The sequence below is a fragment of the Littorina saxatilis genome, linkage group LG15 (assembly GCF_037325665.1).
Source record: "Littorina saxatilis isolate snail1 linkage group LG15, US_GU_Lsax_2.0, whole genome shotgun sequence".
Taxonomy (NCBI): domain Eukaryota; kingdom Metazoa; phylum Mollusca; class Gastropoda; order Littorinimorpha; family Littorinidae; genus Littorina; species Littorina saxatilis.
The window spans coordinates 44,863,883-44,887,478 of NC_090259.1; the positions used below are offsets into that span (position 1 = coordinate 44,863,883).

At 43.7% G+C, this 23,596-nt stretch overlaps 1 protein-coding gene across 1 annotated transcript in view; it reads right to left on the reverse strand.

Annotated features, from left to right (window-relative positions):
* Positions 1–12,218, reverse strand: part of LOC138949439 (choline transporter-like protein 4) — a 50,309-nt gene extending 38,091 nt beyond the window's left edge. Inside the window, exons 1-2 of the mRNA XM_070321265.1 lie at positions 11,828–12,218; positions 2,441–2,489 (exon numbers count right to left, since the gene is read on the reverse strand). Of these exons, the coding sequence (XP_070177366.1) occupies positions 2,441–2,489; positions 11,828–11,888 (110 nt within the window). The 5' untranslated portion in view covers positions 11,889–12,218. The remainder of the gene's footprint in view (positions 1–2,440; positions 2,490–11,827) is intronic.
* Between the last annotated feature and the right edge of the window lie 11,378 nt (positions 12,219–23,596).

The following is a 23,596-nucleotide window of genomic DNA, read 5'->3' on the forward strand; positions in this document are numbered from 1 at the left end:
CACACACGCACAGACACAGACACACACAGACACACAGACACACACACACACACACACAGACACACACACACACACGCACACACACACACACACACACATACACCACGACCCTCGTCTCGATTCCCCCCTCTATGTTAAAACATTTAGTCAAAACTTGACTAAATGTAAAAACGTCAGTAAACATACACAACAGTCAACACCCTACACTTGAGGGGAAAATTATGTAATTTTGTACTCATTTGGACAATGAAGGTAAAGCTTTTGATTATTCACGATTATATATAAAAAAAATAGTATTTATGAAACAGATGACCGCACAATGGCTTAATTATTTAACAGGAGAGTATTAACATTACTGACCTAATGGGGTTCAAATCGCTAATCTTCATCCTTGAACCCTACTCTATTGCCTAATACCATGTGGCCCGATTTGATTTGGAAACACAAAGCGAAAAGGCACAAAACGGTTGTAGTTGTACGTCGGACTTTGTTTAAAACACTCCACGACGTCCTTTGTTTAAAACACTCCACGACGTCCTTTGTTTAAAACACTCCACGACGTCCTTTGTTTAACACTCCACGACGTCCTTTGTTTAAAACACTCCACGACGTCCTTTGTTTAAAACACTCCACGACGTCCTTTGTTTAAAACACTCCACGACGTCCTTTGTTTAAAACACTCCACGACGTCCTTTGTTTAAAACACTCCACGACGTCCTTTGTTTAAAACACTCCACGACGTCCTTTGTTTAAAACACTCCACGACGTCCTTTGTTTAAAACACTCCACGACGTCCTTTGTTTAAAACACTCCACGACGTCCTTTGTTTAAAACACTCCACGACGTCCTTTGTTTTAGCAATCAAAGAGAAAGCCGGTGTCACGAACTCAAACCTCTGCTGAACAATCCTTCTCATTGCGGTCAATGCGCATGCGCCAATCTTGGACTTAAAAAATGCGACCCTTTGACCGATCGAACCATGGGTTAGGGTAAGGGTTAGGGTTAGGGTTGGGTTAGGTTGTTCACGACCTGATTAATCTCTCCATGTTAGCGCATGCGCATTTACCGCAATGAGAAGGATTGTTCAGACAGAGTTTTCAGTTCGCGACACCGTATTGAAAAACTTGGTCCAAATTCTTTGTTCGCTTTGTTTTGTACCTTTTTTATGCTGTTTTTTTCTTTTTTCTTACCCCCCCCCCCCCCCCCTCCACGTCCATTTCCTTATTTATTCAGAAAGAAAGCCTTAATGAACAACGATATCTAATTTCTTATTCGGTTGTGCGTGTGTGTGTGTCTGCGTGGGTGCGTACGTGCGTGTGGGTGCTTTTTTTTCTCTCCCTCTCTTTGAATTGTAACCGATATGTAGAACACGTTTGCCCAATAAACACCCAGGCAAACTATGGTGGCTCCTGGAACCCTACGGGGTGGAATTCTACCCGGGTTTAAGTCACCGACACGTGACTAAAAGCTGTACATACTTAAATACGGTCTGACCTAGACATGGTCAGTGCGCACCTTATTATTCATCCATGCGCAGCAAAGGTTTTTCCGCTTTGTGGAACAATTTTAGTAAGTTTATGCGTGACGCATGCAATATGTTATTCGCATAATTTAGGGTCATGACGTCACTGCATTTTTTTTTTTAGCTCAATACCATTTTGCAATGTTTTCAATTGCTAAATGAATGCTTACAAGGGAAGAATGCAGCAAGGAATCAAGACACTGAAATAATTGCGTACGAGCGGTAAATCCCAAAACAAAGAGACGGCCAACGTTCCAAAGTTCAGAATAAAAAAAACCAAGAAAGGTAAAGTGATGGAACGTTTAGGGCGGGGATGTAGCTCAGTCGGTAGCGCGCTGGATTTGTATCCAGTTGGCCGCTGTCAGCGTGAGTTCGTCCCCACGTTCGGCGAGAGATTTATTTCTCAGAGTCAACTTTGTGTGCAGACTCTCCTCGGTGTCCGAACACCCCCCGTGTGTACACGCAAGCACAAGACCAAGTGCGCACGAAAAAGATCCTGTAATCCATGTCAGAGTTCGGTGGGTTATAGAAACACGAAAATACCCAGCATGCTTCCTCCGAAAGCGGCGTATGGCTGCCTAAATGGCGGGGTAAAAACGGTCATACACGTAAAATTCCACTCGTGCAAAAATCACGAGTGTACGTGGGAGTTTCAGCCCACGAACGCAGAAGAAGAAGAAGAAGATGGAACGTTTGTTATTGACAAAACAATACATTTCAGTCACAGATATGTCGATCTAGCGGTCTTTTAAGTGAACAAACAAACAGATATTAATTAAACAAGAAAGATTTAGCTCGCAACAGGTGCTACCGCTTTGGGAGAAGACACAAGAGGGAACATTATTTTGGTTGTGTGTTCACCTGAAGTAACGTGTAATTTACTTACTGTAAATAAAGGAAAAGGAAAGAATTTCTTACCTGTCTTTGAGTGGTCCTTTGAATTTGGGGTCATGCTGCCTTGCTTTTCCTGCACATATAATCAACAGTTGTTCATGACATTTGTAAAGAATATATCTTTTCATAAATATACACTCTCTGCATCTCTGTCTGTCTGTCTTTACCCCCTCTCTCTCCCCCTCATAAACACAAACACAGGTATACACACACGCGTGCGCGCGCACACACAGACACACAGACACACACACAGACACACACACACACACACACAAACACAGACAGACAGACACACACACACACACACACACACACATGTACACACACGTTTAAACACACAGCTATGCTTTCACACACCCAGAGACTCAGACAAAGCGACACAGGCATACGCTCACATACAAAGAAGTTTTTATATCAACTGAGTTTACTCAAGCTAGATGTAAATCAAGATAATAACCCACACAAGCCATACAATTCTAATGTTCGTGTCAGTTCGTGTTGGCAAAGTCGGCATGGTCTGCATGAACTCGACTCAAATAAAGACAGAATAAAAGCCATGTGAACTAAAGAAAACACGCCTGGCCTAATTGAACACCCGAAATGCAAACGTTTAGCGCAAGTAGCCTTACTTCTTCTTCTTCTTCTGCGTTCGTGGGCTGAAACTCCCATGTACACTCGTGTGTTTTGCACGAGTGGAATTTTACGTGTATGACCGTTTTTACCCCGCCATTTAGGCAGCCATACGCCGCTTTCGGAGGAAGCATGCTGGGTATTTTCTTGTTTTTATAACCCACCGAACTCTAACATGGATTACAGGATCTGTTTCGTGCGCACTTGGTCTTGTGCTTGCGTGTACACACGGGGGTGTTCGGACACCGAGGAGAGTCTGCACACAAAGTTGACTCTGAGAAGTAAATCTCTCGCCGAACGTGGAGACGAACTCACGCTGACAGCGGCCAACTGGATACAAATCCAGCGCGCTGCCGACTGAGCTACATCCCCGCCCAAACAGCCTTACAACGGGTGAACAAGGAAATTCATACAATCAACGGAGGAGAGTTATTTTTGGTCCCTTTAGCGGATTACGAAAGTCACAGTGACTGGTCAATAATTATGCTGAAGACTTCTGTAAAATGTCATGTACTGCACGCTAGAATGCGTTTCCCAGTCATTGGGCGTGACTTTTTGAACTTCAGATAATAAACTTAACACTCCCTGCACAAGAAATAAGTCAGCCAATGTAAATGTTGTCGATTCGAAATGAATTATTGTTTATTGTCCATGATAAAAGGTAAAGACAGACAAATGTTAACATGCGAATATTGATTTTGAATAGATCAATAATATATGATGACATATGATTATTGTGACACCAGCAGACACAACAACAATGTTTCAATTATCAATTATTGTCCTTTTGTATAATGTAAAATGTTATGTAAAAAGTAAGAATAATTAGTATGAGCTGTTTGTTATCACTTATCAATGTATTGATTAAACGGGCACGCTGCATTTGACGCGTCTTTCCAAACTTTAAAATTGGCAATCTAGTGGCTGCTCCGCCTGGCGTCTGGCATAATGGGGTTAGTGCTAGGACTGGTTGGTCCGGTGTCAGAATAATGTGACTGGGTGAGACATGAAGCCTGTGCTGCGACTTCTGTCTTGTGTGTGGCGCACGTTATATGTCAAAGCAGCACCGCCCTGATATGGCCCTTCGTGGTCGGCTGGGCGTTAAGCAAACAAACAAACAAACAAAAAAATCAGACGAAGATTTTCTTTCAAGAGTCTACCTTATACATTATGTGGTTTTCTCGTTTACATTAGAGTTTGAGAATAATGCCCAATAACAAGCCGAAGGACTGCCTGATGAGACCTTCTGAGGTCGAAACCCGGGTAGCAGTCGGCGACCCCACCCTTGTCACCCCCTCCCCCCCCCCCCCGACCTAATTGGACTTTTTCAGGTTCAGCACTATTTGAATGTGTGGTTGCTCTCTTGCACACTGGGAGTATCGTTAACGCGTTGTCTGTGGATAACTTAGTCGTGAGTGTATGATACAGACAGACAAACACACTTACATACACGCACACGGACAGACACACAGAGAATGTTCATGGTGTATGTCGACGTGTGAAAATAGCTTATGCATCGAACATCATTATTTTTCATCTAACCTTTCGTTGATATGTTTCACAAACAATAAAGTGTATATGCAGCACAGAAATCGATATAACTTGTATTTTGCCCCAAAGTTGTTTGTTTTGCATTCGGGTCTAGGAATAATGCTTCTGATTCCAACCATTCGTTTTATGTGTGTTTAATCGATTAGCAAGGAAAGCTGTATAACAGGATCCAGTGGTGCGCGCGCGCGCGCGTGTGTGTGTGTGTGTGTGTGTGTGTGTGTGTGCGTGCGTGCGTGTGTGTGTGTGTGTGTGTGTGTGCGTGCGTGTGTGTGTGTGTGTGTGTCCCCTCTGCCTTTCTCACTCTCTCTCTCTCTCACTCTCTCTCTCTCTGTCTGTCTGTCTCTCCCTCTTTATTTCTCTGTCTCTCTCTCTGACTCTATCTCTCTCTGTCCCTCTCTCTCTCTTTCTCTCTCTCTCTCTCTCTGTCTCTCTCTCTCTCTTTCTCTCTCTCTCTCTCTCTCTCTCTCTCTCTCTCTCTCTCCCCCTCTCTCTCTCTCTCTATGATTCTAGTCGGGCGCACGCGTGAATATGTGTTTGTGTGAATGAAAAGGGCACATTGTAAGATTAAGCCTATGGCCTAAAATGTCTACCCTTTATGTGAATAAAATGTTCTAAGTCTAAGTCTAAGTCTCTCTCGTTCTCTGCTTCGACCTGCCGTATCTTCTCTTTCTCTATCCAGTTTTTGTGTGATCTGAGAGTGCTCTATCTCAGTCTCTTTTCTCTCTCTCACACACAGAAGCAACAAGAACAGCAGGAATGAGGTACCAGGCACACACAAACCTTTCCATAGTTCAGAACTGATCACTCCGCAATAATCCACTCAGCCTGCTATGCATAATTTATGAATGTCCATTCGATCCTTTACAGCAACATGGTCATTGGATATGAATTCTGACATCGAATCCCCACAGACAGATCATTCTTTGAATTAACCATGACAGCAGAAAGATTAAAGCGGACAATACCTAACAGGAGAAGAAAGTGCGAGAGCACACACACTCAATGATTGCCCCGACGGCAGGTCCTCATATTGCGGGAAACGAAAGTCACCATAAAGTTTGAAGAGCTTGTCGCAAACATGTTGTAGTTTACAAGACTCTAGACACAGACACACTCAAAGAAAGACAGACCAAGAGAGAGAGAGAGAGAGAGAGAGAGAGAGAGAGAGAGAGAGAGAGAGAGAGAGAGAGAGAGAGAGAGAGAGAGGGAGAGAGAGAGAGACAGAGAGACAGAGAGACCGAGAGAGAGAGAAGGGAGAGAGAGAGAGAGGAGAGAGAGAGAGAGAGAGCGGGAGAGAGAGAGAAGGGAGAGAGAGAGAGAAGGGAGAGAGGGAGAGAAAGAGAGAGAGCGACAGACAGACAGACAGACAGACAGGGGGAGCCGGAGAGAGAGAGACAGACACACTGAGACAGAGAAACGTGACTAAACTAGATTGATACTCAACTAGATTAACATACATTTACCATATGAATTACACAACACACCGGGTGCTACCGAATGTCCCGATGTGTGTACACACGGAAGACATTTCAGCTCTACCGTACAGTCTTCTGGAGTGGTCATATAAGATATTTATGTGGACAAGTCTATGTATGCTTTCTGTATTATCCCTGACTCACGGTCCTCCATAGTTGTTGACATGATCCTCACCACCCCAGTCACGATTTAAAGATACAGAGGTACCTCCCTTTACGACCCCTCTCTTTTACGAGTCCCTCAAATTTACGACCGACTTTTCTCTGACGGATTTTTTTTCCTTCTTTGTCTTAGTATTTCTCACCTCCATATTACGTCCCCCTCTCTAATACGACATACGACCGTCCAAACGCGGACTTATAACGACTTTTCCCGAAATTATCACTCTTATCTCCAGTCGTTCCTGTCCCACTGACACGGGTTAAATTCTTGAGCAGACTCAGAGACGGTATCCATTTCCCACCTCCGTGTCACCACAATGGCACTTTAAAGATCTCGGTCATTCTGCTGCCATAAGTGCAGATGGCTGATTACACCCAAACACGCAAACACCTGTGCATCTAATCTAAAAATCGGGGTAACACCCGGGGACACGCCCCTTCAATGGTTTGATCGTGAGGACGTTAAAGGTACCGAACTTGTCAAATCCAGGTGCTCGGAGCCCCTGGGGCTTTTAGTCATACCTCAGGCAGCTATCCGTTAGAAGAACTACCAAGTTTCATTGACTTGCACCCAAAGAGTCAAGAACTGCGATTTTTTTTACGAATTAATTTCGTACTCGGACCCGGCTGGTCTTGACCTATTTTTTTTTAATCTAAATTTAGATCAGGTAGATCACCACATCATGCACAAAAAGACACGTCACTAGCAAACTATGTCAGACATCATCATGAGTTTGTGTAAAACTAAATGGAGGCCGTAATCACTCAGTTGAATCGAACTCCGACCAAACACCACGTAATAACTAGGTTAATGTATGCACTCGCGTGAACAAGAAACTGTCGAGCTTCACAGATGTCGTCGTTGGGTAGTTTTGGGTTTGTTTTACTACCACAGGAGTATTTTTGAACTGTAAATGCACTCAGCTGCAACAAAAACGCAAAACGAAGGCCGCTGTGAGCTGCACTGTGCCTTTAAACAACACACCCGTGAACACGCCCCTTATGGTTTAACCGTGAGGGCGTTAAACAACACATCCGGCAGGGGCGGATCACATCATTTTTAGGGGGTGGGGGGGGGGGGGGGGGGGGGGGGGTGGGGGGTCCCAAAATGTTTTAGGGACAATTCGATGACGCGAAGAGTTTAGTTGAGGGCGCGAAGCGTTCGAACCTCCTAGGGGGGTACGGGGGCATGCTCCCGCGGAAAATTTTGATAAAAACAAGGAAAATGGAGCAATCTGGTGCAATCTGAGCCAAGAAACTTCCCCTAATACACCTTCCAAAATATTGAAAGTGTGACCTAATCAATCTGAGAAATAAATTCAGCAAAAAAACTGTTTTACTCAGCACAGCAATTGAAGCAGCTTTGTTGTTTAATTCTGGTATGTCTTCAAGTGCAACATGCTCTCGCCTCATGGACAAGTCTGGACACACTTAATAATTATTTAGCAAAGCTTGTAGTTTGGTCCCAAGTTTATTTTTTTTATCAAATGCCGCCCTTTGGTATCTAAATAAAAATCATATTTAAAAGAAAGTCTGGACAGATCAATTATGGCGGTTTACATGGTCGTGACCACGAGGAGGAATGAATCTTTAACGTCAGTCTTGATCGCAACGCTGGACAAGGGTATATTAGTAGAGTCTACTGGTAATGAAGGAAACGCGAAAGTTGTGCGTGGTTGGTTTGCTTGCTCAATGGCTAAAGTATATATATGACGACCGTCTTGAGCAATGGCTAAAGTATATATATGACGACCGTCTTGAGCAATGGCTAAAGTATATATATGACGACCGTCTTGAGCAATGGCTAAAGTATATATATGACGACCGTCTTGAGCAATGGCTAAAGTATATATATGACGACCGTCTTGACCAATGGCTAAAGTATATATATGACGACCGTCTTGACCAATGGCTAAAGTATATATATGACGACCGTCTTGAGCAATGGCTGAAGTATATATATGACGACCGTCTTGAGCAATGGCTAAAGTATATATATGACGACCGTCTTGAGCAATGGCTGAAGTATATATATGACGACCGTCTTGAGCAATGGCTAAAGTATATATATGACGACCGTCTTGAGCAATGCTTTATTGTGAATGGGCAGCGACATAGGGTGGCATTCGGCAGAATCACAGTGACACGTGCACTACATCTATATATATATACGACTTGTGTCTGTGTGTGTGTGTGTGTGTGTGTGTGTGTGTGTGTGTGTGTGTGTGTGTGTGTGTGTGTCCGCGATGCACGCCCAAGGTTCTCGATGGATCTGTTTCAAATTTGGTGCCCATATTCAGGTACACCCCGGACACAACCTGCTCGATGAGATATTTCAACACGTGCTCTCAACGCGCAGCGCTGAACCGATTTTGGTTTTTCTCTGGATCCATTCCCAGTAACTCTTCCTTATCTTCTCCAGTGTTTTCAGCGTTTATCTCCCTTCCTTCGTGTGGCGTCAATCCATATTCCCGTTTCTATTTTTAGAAGGTCACTGTCGACAACGCTCAATCCATATTCCCGTTATACTATTTTTACTCTTCTCCAGTGTTTTGCGCGTTTATCTCCCTTCCTTCGTGCGGTGCGCCGGCAAAGCCGGCGTACACCCGGCAAAGCCGGGTCCCCGGCGCAGCCGGGTATTTGGCTCGACTTCTTCCCGGCGAAGCCGTACCCGGCGAAGCGGGTATTCATCTAGTATATATATGTATATTAATATGGTCTTCTTCAATAACTGAGTTTAAACTCTGTCTCTCTCCCCCCTCTCTGTCTCTCTCCCTCTCCCCCCACCCTCTGCCCCTCTCTCTCAGTTTGTCTCCCTGAACGGTAACCGTTCTGCGATAGGACGGGTAAAGTACGGCGTCCCACAAGGATCAGTTTTGGGCCCACTTTTATTTTGCATTTATATTAACGATCTACTACTCTATATATCAGACAACACGGTTATTAATGACCTTTTCGCAGACGACTCGTCTCTGTACACGTCCGGTAAAAGTTTACAGTCTATTGAAACCTCTCTTCAAACGAGTTTGAACAACATATTTGATTGGTGTAAACAAAACTCAATGATCATACACCCAGGCAAAACTAAATGCATGGTGATCACAACACGACAGAAACACCAACTCGCTCCTCTGAATCTTCATCTTAGTTTAAATGAGTCACCCATTGAGCAAGTAACCAGCCATCGTGTTCTTGGGGTGACAATAGACGCTGAATTAAAGTGGCAGTCCCACCTCAACCGTGTTGCCAAAACGTTATCTAAAAATGTGTTCCTTCTCTCCAAATTAAAGCATTATGCTGATACCTCAGCACTCAAGTTGTTTTATTTTGGTCATATTTTACCTCATCTGAATTATGCATCTACACTTTGGGATGGTTGTAGCGATGTTCACTTGAAAACAGTCAATTCTCTTCACCGTCGCGCAGCTAAACTTATCATGCCGGGTCCGCAAACATCAACAGATCAAAAGCTTAGCAGCCTTCATTTTTTTTATCACTTAATGATCAGTTATTATTTAATAAAGCGCTTTTAATGTTTAAGGTACAAATAAACGAGACCTCACAGTACATGCGATCATTATTATTTCAGAAAGCATCAGACAGATATGGCTCTAACAAATTAATTTCCCCACTACCCCGTATTGATTTATACAAAACCAGTTTAGCGTTTTCGGGCTCAACTATTTGGAATTCGCTACCATGTGAGATAAAGGGGTCAAGCACGATTTAAACACTTCAAATCGCAGCTTCGCAAATATCTGTTGTCATGAACAGTCACATTCTGAAGCTGTTCCTACTTTATTTAATCACCAGAAGCAAGAATGCATCACTATCATAACCTCTATACATTTTGTTCAGCCAAATGATGATGATGATAATAATGTTGACGAAGATAATGATGATGATGATGATGATGATGATGAGGTTGTGTGTGCGTGTGTATGTACGTGTGTGTGTGTGTGTGTGTGTGTGTGTGTGTGTGCGTGTGAGTGTGTGTGTGTTTGTGTGCGGGTGTGTGTTTGTGGAGGGGAGGGGGTGTGTGCGAGTGTGTGTTGGATTGTGTGCGAGCGTGATTGCAGGCATACGGCGCGCGTGTGTGTGCGAGTCGACTTTTCTTTTCCTTTGTATTTTATTGACATACATGTACTTTTCAATGTTCTGTTATGCATTATGTATTCGTATAGGTAATGTTGTAGTTTGTAATACTGTATGATTGTGATTGATGATTGTCCTTTTATTGTCTCTATTTTTATGTCTTAGTTTAGCAGGGACAGATTGTAAGACTAGGCGTCAGCCTAAAATCTCCATCCTTGAGTAATAAAGTTCGTTCGTTCGTTCGTTCTCTCTCTCCCCCTCTCTCTATTTCTCTTTCTCACACACACACACACACACACACACACACACACACACACACACACACACACACACACACACACACACACACACACACACACGTGCGTTTGACAGGTAGGACGGGAGGAAGCGACATCACCCAGCACACACACAGATCAATAGTCAGGCAGCCAGGTTTGACCGAGATGTTATGGTGCCACATCTCCGTCTTTGTCTATGTCTCTCTCGCTCGCTCTCTCTCTCGCTCGCTCTCTCTCTCGCTCGCTCTCTCTCTCTCTGTCCCTCTCTCTCTCTCTCTCTCTCTCTCTCTCTCTCTCTCTCTCTCTCTCTCTCGTTTGGGCGGGGACCTAGCTCAGTTGGTAGCGCGCTGGCTTTGTAGCCAGTTGGTCGCTATCAGCGTGGGTTCGATCCCCACGTTCGGCGAGAGATTTATTTCTCGGAGTCAACTTTGTGCAGACTCTCTTCGGTGTCCGAACACCCCCGTGTGCACACATGCGCACGAAAAAGATCCCACGTTCACAGCAAAAGTCTCAGGGCTTGGAAAACACGAAGACACGCATGCATCATCTCTCGTCTCCGATTATCATGATCGTATTTTCGATACTTTGACGAGACAAACCCAATGCTGGTGTGTCGAAGAAGACAGCCACAGCGGGCTTGTTCGAATCAAAGTATCACACCATATCTTCAGCGTATTACCAATACCTGTCCCAATATAGACCAGTTGGTCTAAGAGGACGTTAAACCCTAATAGTCAGTCAGTCTCTCTCTCTCTCTCTTTCTCTAAAAAACACCACACACACACACACACACACACAAACAAACACACAGACACAAACACGCACGCACGCACACACACACACATACACACACTCACACACACAACCATAAACGCACATACACACACATACACACACTCACACACACTCACACACACACACACTCACACACAAACACACACCCCGACCGACAGACAGACAGACACACACACACAAACACACACACACACACACACACACTCACACACACACACCGCTCACATACGCACGCACACACACACGCCGCTACATATCACACACACGCACACACACGCACACACACATACACACACACACACACACACACACACACTCCTACACCACCACCCCACCCCCCCTTCCTCACACACACACAAACACTCACACAAACACACAAACACACACACACACACACACACACACACACACACACATCTCCTTACCGAATCTGTCTCCATCCTCGGACGAGGTTACATCCTCCACTTCGTTACCCCCTCCGCACATCCTGCACCCGTATTAACAGCACACCCGGGGTAGAAACACAGCTTCCTCAATCTATCAGCCGAAATCCCCCGCTCCAATCCAATCCACCAAATCCACGAAACCTCTAAACCTCCCTGGCACTTCTCACAACCCCTCACTGATCCTAAAATGTCCGTGCGATCGTGTCGCAAGCCGACTACTCTACTGACTGTTCAAAGCCAGTCACGAACTCTCGTGTACATGGGTGGGGCGAGAGGCAAAGGGGTAACGGGTAGAAAGTTGGCCTCTGTGGGGTGGTTATGCTATCGGCCCCACCGGGTGGAGTCCATTGACATTGTGTGGGTATCGACCTGTTGAATCGTGCTTGCTTGCTGGCTAAAACACCAGCTAAAACATCCGCTACAGTCTCACCGCTTTGACGTGTCAGGCAGGGGCAGTGACAAGGGAAGGCTATTGAATACCATTCTGATAATCATCGGTCCATGCTCTCGCTTAGTGTCTCTTTTACAGGATGGATCATTACTTCGCGGAGTAAAGGAGCTAAAAGCCGAAATCTATCAAAACAAGAATACAGAGTTATCTCCCATATGTTTTTCGCTAATGTTTCTGGGAAAAGACGAAAGTGATAGCAGAATGGCCGATTCTTCCATCTCTCGACGAACAGATCACTGAGAGACTCAACCGTTTCACCAAGCTGTTCATTTTTCAACCCAACTTTGCCTACGACCGCATAACTATGGCTGGACTCGGTCTTTTCATTGTCACAAAGGACACATCTACTTTTAACCGGTGTCCGCTCCGTAGCCATTTTGTTATGATCACGTGACAAAGTTGATTCTCACGTGACACTTTTGCCATACGAGTTTTTAGGGTTGTTTGCACAGTAAATACATCCGCGAAAGATAGCTCGCTTGAAACTGTCTTACATAACAATTCCTTTGTAATTCAAAAATTACACAACACCATGAAAAATCATTATCGACGATCGCGAATCTGCTTATATCAATAACACATCACAAAAAGCTCTAAATATGTAAAAAAAAATATCGATTTCTTCTCCAGAGGGAGAAAACCAAGGCATCCTGTCAGGGATAAATGAGACCCGAAGGGAAGGAACTCATTTGACCTGAGTTCAGGATATATTGAATACTACATGGTCGCAGATACCGCGAGACTGATTATTCAAGCTTAAACTAAAGGCGCAGTCCTTCCCGTAAAAGTTGTCTTTTTGAGCCCTGAGGCTCTCACTGTGACGCTGGGGTCTTTATCGTGCGTATGCGTTCACGATGAGGCGTTTGGACACCTGGAAAAGTCTGCACAAAGTTGACTCTTGGAAATTAATTCCTCGAAAAGGTTCGAACCCATGCTGGTAGCAACGAATTGGTTTAAAAGCTAAGTCTCCACCCCGATACCGCGAATAAAACAGTCTCAAATTCTTTGTTAAAGGCATATGTACGCGCTCCCGTGTTTACAAAGTGTAGTTTGCCCATAATCGATGTCAAACGCACCATAAGACCATATAATGACGATATGTCACCATGCGCGGACCATAATACATGCATTACAGCTTGTTCTAGCCTCTGAAAAAGTGAGGATGTCAACGAAGCCGCGGTGTTAGCTCCCTTGCATCAACGTTACATGTGTTGCCAAATCTATAAATAGGACGATCCAGATCAAAATGAAAATTAACATATCTCAACATTGAAGGGGTCCTAGACCACAATATTTTGCAGGGAACTTAATTTAGCATGTCTCCAGCTGTTGGTAAAGCAATTAGCGTGTATAGTCATCGAGTACATATGCCTTTAAGCTATTTGCTTTTTTGTTTGCTTGTTTTCCTCAATAATGATGGATACTGAGAATATGTTTGTGGCGCAAAATCTTGTATAGTTCTATGCGTCTTACAATACTTAACCCAAAAAATACATACACAGTTAAACTTTATATAATACACTTTTGTGTATTCAAAGCAGATTCAAAGTACATTTTCATTTTACAGTTACTTTATTTTAAAAATTGCACACACACACACACACACACACACACACACACACACACACACACACACACACACACTCACACACACACGCACACACACACACAAACACGCGTGCACGCACGCTCACACACACGCACACACGCATGCACGCCCGCCCGCACACACATACACACACACACACTCACACACACGCACACGTACACACACACACACACACGCACACACAAACACACACGCATGCACACACACACACACACACACCACATATATACTAATATACACACACATAGGTACCCCCTCCCCCCCCCCACACACACACTCATACACACGCACACACAAGCGCCGAGCGCTTCCATAACAATTACAATCAGAGTGACAGAATAAAAGCGACAACCTGTAGTGACTATAAATGTCTTCGCTTCAGCGGACAGAGGAAAACACCGGTGTCACGTGACACATGACGTCACGGGGTTGCCTGGCGCGATGTAAACAACTTCCGTATTGATCCCTCGGCTTACTAGATAAGGACAAGACACGTTGAAAATGGCGAGCTCAGTGGTTTTGTTTATTTGTGAATCCCCTTTGTATAACTGGATCAGAGTGGGAGAGTTTATGTCGTTGTATGCCTGTCGCATGGGCTTCTGCTTTTGTTTTTTAACCGGCGAGTCGAACAGGAATTTCGAAATACATACAACTGATGTAAGCTTTGCGCGAAGGGCTTTTAAGTATATTGATATAAGAGAGATAAGATAAGATAAGATTTTATATAGTCCTGTGAGGTTACCCTAGTGAAAATTTGGGCTGCCTTCTCCCTAGGGGAGCTGCCATTAGGTAAAGCGCTTCTAATTTTTATCTCTGTTTGTCCTGCATGCATGTAGGCCTATGTCTCCAAGCCCTGAGACTTTCGCTGTGAACTTGGGTTCTTTATCGTGCGTATGCAAGAGTGACTTACAAAATAAGAGATGTCTGACGGTGAGTCCAGGACAGAGTTTGACTCTGTAAGTACATGTTCGCTGAGATTTACACAGTTCACCAAAAGATGCTTTGTTAAAAGGCTGCCATATTCGTAGCGTTTACTAATTAATTCATATTGTTTACATGTGCCAATAATGTTATGAAACTGTACCTAAGGGGATATAATAACGATTGGCTGTAGCTTTCGAACACAGAAAAAATTATTTCAGTATTGCAAAGTGGTGTTGATAGTGTCGAATGTAAACAGAACAGTCTCAAAGTGAAAGTGTATGTTTTCCGGAAATTGCGCAGGCGGAAATATACGATCTCTCACAGCACATCATTATTCGCAAGAATACGGCCACAGGCTTCAGCTGACAAGCTACAAGTACGTGTAATTTTCTAATAGGCCTATGTACTCACGTGTCCAGCAAAACTTTGGCGAGTTCAGTATCCCCTTTGTACTTGGTTCTCAATTTGAAGCGATGGGCCTCTGACGAAAACAATCTTTCTTTCAGCGCGACCCAGCGCTGCTGCTGCGTGGTGAGGAGTCCACTTTCTCTTCTCAGCAGATTTAGTGGCCTTGACAGCTTTAGATGGGTTTACTTCTATCTTTTTTGCCATTGTACGCAACCGCACTTTGACTGTCTCCGACGCCATCTTTGGTTTACGAAACGTCACGAAGTGACGTCAACAGTCTAAAAATAGCCCAAGTCCTGGAGAACTGTTGCTAAACATAGCAATAAAGAATTAATTATTTCTCGTAATTGGTAAGGACTTCAAACCTAAAACTATGCAGGAACCTTAATTTATACATCCGGCCCGCAACGATGGGAAAAGCCCTGGAAGTAATTAAACTAATTAAATAGGACTATATGTCAGCCTTTAACATTGAATATAGGGTATAGAAAATCAATTGCAAATGCATTTACGCTGAAATGCATAACATCGGCCAAAATATAAGTTGTTTTGACAAAATGTCTAAAGGTTAAAACATTCGAAATTCTAAAAAAACAACTTTTATTTTTTATTTGACTGTCCATTGTAAGAAAATGTCTGATCCCCCACTACCAAAGCTGTGCAAGATTTATTGGTTTATGTACGGCAACAGCGACAAGTAGCATTGTTCCATCAGATTCTTAATTTTATAATTATTGGATAGCAAAATGTTTTTTTTTGTTTTTTAGATCGTTTGATTAATATTATTCTCTCAGAATATCAAACCGATCACAAGTGGATTCTCTCTCTCTCTCTCTCTCTCTTCTTCCATTTTCTTCCCGTTCTCTCTCTCCCCCCCCCCCCTCTATCTCGCTCTCTGCCTCCCCCTCTATCTCCCCCATTGGTATATCATACTCTAAGTTGTCTTGGTTGTTGTTTGTTTTAGTTGGTTTTAAGGGCAGGTGGGCCAGTGCAAAATTGATCAAATTGTTCAAAATTCTTTTTTTGATAATTTGGCAGATAATGGTTCCATAACAAACCTAAAATGCATGTGTGTCTGTGTTTTTGTCAAAAGTGTCATATTTATGTGTCAATGAAAACAATATTTGAATAGTTCTATCTTCAGCATCGTTTTTCTCATTTCAGCCATTTTTGCGGCAGTTGCATCTTGGGGGTTGCGATTTCTCTGGCTGTAATTTAGCTAGAGCAATAATGTTCAGTGCAGTTTGTGCAGAATATAACATTCTGAGGGATTACGAAAGGATTTTGTTGCAGGACTGTATATTACAGTCATAACCAGATTATTTCAAAAAATAATTTTGCAGGGGTCACCCTAAAGTTTGACGGTTGTAACAAAGAAATGTCCCGAACTCCAAATATAAATATAATAATCAAAATCTGCTTCGTAATCCCTTAGAGCATACCCAGAATGATAGAATATAACAATAATTAGAAGTGTGACAATCATATCTGCTGAAATATCATATCCCCCCTGTACTCCACTTTTGTCTGTATTTGACTTTTTTTTGTCGCGTAAAACAAAAACCAGCAACCCAAAATACAAAAAGTGACTATCATTTGTCATTGTTTATTCATTTCTTTCATAAAATAACATTCAATTAAACAAAAAACATTAAAAAAACAAACAAAACATAGTGCACTTTGTGTGTGTGCTACGTTGTCTATGAAAGCACATTTATAAGCTTAACTTGTTGTGCTCCTTAGTTGTGTTGTACGGTCAACTTATGCACCCCCCCTCCTCCTCCCAGCTCCCCCCAAAAACGCACACTAAAGTGACAGAGAGAGAGAGAGAGAGAGAGAGAGAGAGAGAGAGAGAGAGAGAGAGAGAGAGAGAGAGAGAGAGAGAGAGAGAGAGAGAGACTTTGACGCTTTGAGAGCCCTTTAGACAAAGAGAATGATTTTATGCAGGCACGCACACACACACACACACACACACACACACACACACACGCACACACACACACACACACACACACACGCGCGCACGCACGCACACTGACACACACGCACACACACACACACACACATACAAACACACACACACACAAAGAGTCTCACTAGCGAGCAGAGGCACTTTTTACTGGTCCTTTTGTGTCACGGACAAAATCAGGGGAGTTAACTGGTGTAGGTGACTGCATATGGCCTGACAATAGTAGCCTCCCTTGAAATGCTTTTCCCCGCATGGACCTGTCTTTGGGTCTAGTCATCACTTTGTCAAAGAGAAAACATCTGACCACGGCATTCTACTGGCACTCTTAATTTAAATACCACTATTATTACTACTACTACAACTACAACAACAACTACTACTACTACATGTACTACTACTACTACTACTACTACTACTACTACTACTACTACTACTACTACTACTACTTCTACTACAACTTCTTCTTTACAACTAGAAACATTTAACAGAAGGAGTTACTTTACATGTCAGCATGCATGTTTTAGGGCGGCACCATTGCACATTCTTGTCATGATAGACAGGCCCTAACTATACTGTTATCTATTTTTCAACAAGAACTGAAGAAGGTTGTTTTCACAGAATGAAAGGCCAAAAGTCAATAAGACCAGGTAGGAGTATTTCAAAGACCGACTGTCAGACTGTAGTGACCACCCGAGGTACATATGTATCGTCTTCACCAACCTACTTCTTCTTCGTTCATGGGCTTAGACTCCCACGTTCACTCATGTTTTTAGCACGAGTGGATTTGAACGTGTTTGACCGTTTTAACCCCGCCATTCGGGCAGCATACGCCGATTTCGGGGGAGGCATGCTGGGTATTTTCGTGTTTCTATAACCCACCGGCCGAACTCTGACATGGATTACAGGATTTTGTCCGTGCGCACTAAGTCTTGGTCTTGTGCTTGCGTGTACACACGAAGGGGGTTAAGTCACTAGCAGGTCTGCACATAAGTTGACCTGGGAGATCGGAAAAATTTCCACTCTTAACTTGCCCACCAGGCGGAAGCGACCGGGATTCGAACTCACGACCTGCCGATTAGGAGGCCGACGTCTTACCACCACGCCACTGCGCCCCTTCACCACCAACGATAACCAGCACACTGCTGCCCGTGATATCAGTTCGGTTCGTGGTCTGAGACCATCCCTCCACACACCAAACGTGAACAGCCTTCGTTTTGGGTTTTTGTTGCAGCTGAGTGCATTTACAGTTCAAAAATCCTCCTATGGTAGTAAAACAAACCCAAACCTACCCAACGACGACATCTGTGAAGCTCGACAGTTTCTTGTTCACGCGAGTGCATAAATTAACCTAGTTATTACGTGGTGTTTGGTCGGAGTTCGATTCAACTGAGTGATTCCGGCCTCGATTTTGTTTTACACAAACTCACGATGACGTCTGACATAGTTTGCTTAGTGACGTGTCTTTTTGTGCATGATGTGGTGATCTACCTGATCTAAATTTAGATCCAAAAATAGGTCAAGACCAGCCGGGTCCGAGTGCGAAATTAATTCGTAAAAAAATCGCAGTTCTTGACTCTTTGGGTGCAAGTCAATGAAACTTGGTAGTTCTTCTAACGGATAGCTGCCTGAGGTATGACTAAAAGCCCCAGGGGCTCCGTGCACCTGGATTTGACAAGTTCAGCAAAACCCACTTGTGGCGGTATGAAATAAGTTCATCAAGAACAGACAACTCATCACAGCAAGTAGTCGTGATGTTGATTTGTGGTATGTGAGCAAGTGGAAGGATTGTCTTATCCTACGTTCAAGCCTGGCCACACGTCATCTGAGATGGTGAACCGAACTGTATTCAAGAGTGTGCCTTAAATCCAATTAAACTAAACTGAACAATGTCTTTGTGTCACTCTCGACGGGCGCAGTGGCGTTGTGGTAAGACGTCGGCCTCCTAATCGGCAGGTCGTGAGTTCGAATCCCGGTCGCTGCCGCCTGGTGGGTTAAGAGTGGAGATTTTTCCGATCTCCCAGGTCAACTTATGTGCAGACGTGCTAGTGACTAAACGGCCCCTTCCTGTGTACACGCAAGCACAAGACCAAGTGCGCACGGACTTGAAAAGATCCTGTAATCCATGTCGGAGTTCGGTGGGTTATGGAAACACGAAAATACTTAGCATGCCTACTCAACGAAAGCGGAGTGAGCTGACTATGCTCTCAGAGTATAGTGTGGGGAACCTAAATGGGCAAACGAGCTGACACGTACCCAGACAATTCTGGAACGCCGAAGAAGAAGAAGTGTCACTCTCACTTGGCAAGAAACCCCTTAAAATCAACAAGGCAAGGCAACATTTAGTTTGTAAAACTATATACGTACGTAGTTGTTTCCTTCTTTAGCGGAAGCAAATTTAGGTGTAAAACACCTTGCATGGAAAGAAACACGAGAAAACCAGGGGAGGAAACCACTTAACGGCATGTCTTATAGCCGGGCAGTAGTTGCCTCCCTTCACTTACTGCGCCCATTCGTCATCGACGGAAATGGATTCCGCACACTTAAAGAGAATGTCCGAAGTCTGCTAGAGAGATGTACAATGCTTATTATCATAAGAAATTATAAGGGTACCCTTGTTTTAGCGGCAGCAACGGGACCCCAGTAAAAATAATCTTTGATCCAAAACGTGTGTCAGGAGGCCAAGTTAAATGGTAAGAAAGTCTGAAAGAAATGACACGTGAATTAACGTTTAAGTTGGGGTATGAAATTTGTTGCAATACTTGTTTTCGCGAATGTCAGTTTAAGTGCTGTTCACATGGCAGACTTGCAACCAACCGTTTGCCCAACTGTCGAACAATTTTAGTCGGCGGCAAGTCAAATCAAAATCGCTGCCCATGTGAACAGCACAAACTCGCCAACAAGTTTCAAGCGGCGATTCTCGCCGGACTTAGCCTTTCGGGATTGTCCGGTCGTCTTCGTTGTTTTCCGGAGAAGGGAAGGCTAGAGCTAACCAATCAGTAACCGCGATAAGAAAAGTCTGGACAAAATCGCTGACGCCGAGTCACGGCCGAGTCGAGCAGTGCTCAACTGAGTTTTGGGGTCGCTGACGAGTCTGGCCCGAATCGTTTCTAAATCGCTGGGGCTGTTCACATGGCACACTTTTTGCCGACTCGGCCTCAACGACTCGGGAGCGATTTTTAAACGACTAAAGTTGGTCACAAGTTGGTTGCAAGTGTGCCATGTGAACAGCACTTAACATGTAATACTAGTCACTGGAAGTCCAATGCTTTATTGCAACGGTTAGCTTACTTACTTTCCTTGCCGTGTCTTCTATATATATATACGACTAGTGTCTGTGTGTCTGTCTGTGTGTCTGTCTGTGCGCGATGCGCGGCCAAGGTTCTCAATGGATCTGTTTCAAATTTGGTGATCATATTCAGGTACACCCTGGACACAACCTGGTCGATGAGATATTTCAACACGTGCTCTCAGCGCGCAGCGCGGAACCGATTTTGGTTCCACCTCAGCTATTTTGGTTCCACCTCAGCTTACCCGGGCCCCCATACCGACACACCATAGCCGCTACACCACATCACAACGCCAAAGTTCTCGGTGGATCTTTTTCAAATTTGGACACCGTATTCAGCTACACCCCGGACACAATATCATCGATGAGATATTTCAACACGTGCTCTCAGCGCGCAGCGCTAAACTCATGTTCGTTTTTGTGTTCATTTCACCATTATAAGTAACTCTTCCTTATCTTCTCCAGTGTTTGGCGTTTATCTCCCTTCCTTCGTGTGGCTTTCCCGTTCAGTTGTAAGTTACTATTATTTTTAGAATGTCACTGCGCTGTCCACTGCGCTGTCCACAACGCTTCCCTTGCACCCGTAAGTTGTTCTTACTGTCAAAGTGAAAAGGTCGAATCAATTTATAGCCACGCGAAAAATACACTCTCACCTATCTCTATATATTTATAGATACAGATATGCATATATATATACGGCTTCTCTGTGTGTGTGTGTGTTTGTGTGTGTGTGTGGGCAAAAACCTATGTATTATAGAGTTCTGTTTGTGATGGGGTCTAGCGGCTTTTGTCTGTCTGTATGTTCTGGCATGTGAGAAGCCACAGCAGATGATATAGGGCTAAGAAATAAGCTCTAAAATTCTCAATCCCGTTTGACAGGACTTCGCCTTTCAAAGGTGATTGTGGTGAACCGCCACGCTGTCTGTCTCTGTCGCGCCGTTCACCCCAAATTCCCGTTTCTGAGGTACTATTTTTAGAATGTCACTGCGCTGTCCAGAACGCTTCCCTTGCACCCGTAAGTTGTTCTTACTGTCAAAGTGAAAAGGTCGAATCAATTTATAGCCACGCAAAAAATACACTCTCACCTATCTCTATATATTTATAGATATAGATATACATATATATATATACGGCTTCTCTGTGTGTGTGTTTGTGTGTGTGTGTGTGGGAAAAAACCTGTTGATTGTAGAGTTCTGTTTGTGATGGGGTCTAGCGGCTTTTGTCTGTCTGTATGTTCTGGCATTTGAGAAGCCACAACAGATAATATAGGGCTAAGAAATAAGCTCTAAAATTCTCAATCCCGTTTGACAGGACTTCGCCTGCAGAGGTGATTGTGATGAACCGCCACGCTGTCTGTCTCTGTCTCGCGATTCACCCCGGCGAAGCCGGGTATTCCTCTAGTTGTTAATATGAGAGTGTCGTGAAAGAACACAAAGAAGTATATTGGAAATTATTTTCAACATCATGCAAATGTTATAAAATATAATGCTTTAATGAATGTAAAATCAACAAAATAAGTTGGTTAAGTTGGCTAAGTTTGTTAGTGTTATTATGAGTTATTTTTCGCTAGATGATTTACGTGTTTCGTTGTGTTTTGTTGTGGTTCTTACTCTGTTGGTTTTGTCTGTTTGGTTTTTTGTTTGGTTTGTTTTTACATTTAGTCAAGTTTTGAATAAATGTTTTAACGTAGAGGGGGAATCGAGACGAGGGTCGTGGTGTATGTGTGTGTGTGTGTGTGTGTGTGTGTGTGTGTGTGTGTGTGTGTGTGTGTGTGTGTGTGTCTGTCTGTCTGTCTGTGCGTGTGTGTGTGTGTGTGTAGAGCGATTCAGACCAAACTACTGGACCGATCTTTATGAAATTTGACATGAGAGTTCCTGGGAATGATATCCCCGGACATTTTTTTAATTTTTTTTTATAAATACCTTTGATGACGTCATATCCGGCTTTTTGTAAAAGTTGAGGCGGCACTGACTGCCACACCCTCATTTTTCAATCAAATTGATTGAAATTTTGGCCAAGCACACTTCGACGAAGGCCGGACTGTGTATTTTTGTTTGCTTAAATGCCCTATGGGCCTAAAGCCGAAATAAAACCTTGAAACCTTGATGGAAATCACAGACTAGAATGTTCTATCGTTGGGGTAATTTAGGGAGATAGCCGAAAGGCAAGGCGAGACTACGCAACGCACGGATTGTGCTTCAGCAAAACACAAGTCGCGTAAGGCGAAATTACTACATTTAGTCAAGCTGTGGAACTCACAGACTGAAACTGAACGCACTGCATTTTTTCACAATGACAGTAGTCCGCCGCTCGTACAAAAGGCAGTAAAATTGATGAGCCTGTTTAGCGCGGTAGTGGTTGCGCTGTGCTGCATAGCACGCTTTTCTGTACCTCTCTTCGCTTTAACGTTCTGAACGTATTTTTAATCCAAAAATATCATATCTATATGGTTTTGGAATCAAGAATGGACAAGGAATAAGACGCAATTGTTTTTTAAATCGATTTCGGAGGAATCACTGAAGCGGCGCGGGGGGAACGTAAAGATATGAAAAGGTGCCGAAAACACAAGGTCGATTAGGTGATGACGATATTCAAGATTAAACAAGGAACAAAGAAGCTTCACATCTGGTAGTTATCTGTGCCATGCCGACCCTACACACTGACCTGTTTGAAAGGTGCGTAGGACGATAAGAATGGCGTTATCGAGTCAAGGCAGAGAAAAGGTACAACAGATAAGATGCTCACTTTATCGCCGCCTGGATACAATTTCATTATTTGTCAGACTCAATGATCATAATATTTGAGTGTCTTACACACATCCATACATACAGATAAACAAACAGACAGATAAACGAACAAAGTCGCGATGTGCAGGAGCGTTACGCAGTGCTAAAATGGACGCCAACTGTCACTTTAATGGCTGCTGTCCCCGTTTGTCTGTCACTATTTCTCCAAAGTTATATTTCTCACATTTAAAACAACGGACACAGAGACAAAGACACAAGCACACACAAACACTCATGCACGCACGCACACATATGTATACACGGACAGACGCGCGGACACACATGCACACGCCCGCCGGCCCGCCTGCCTGAAGG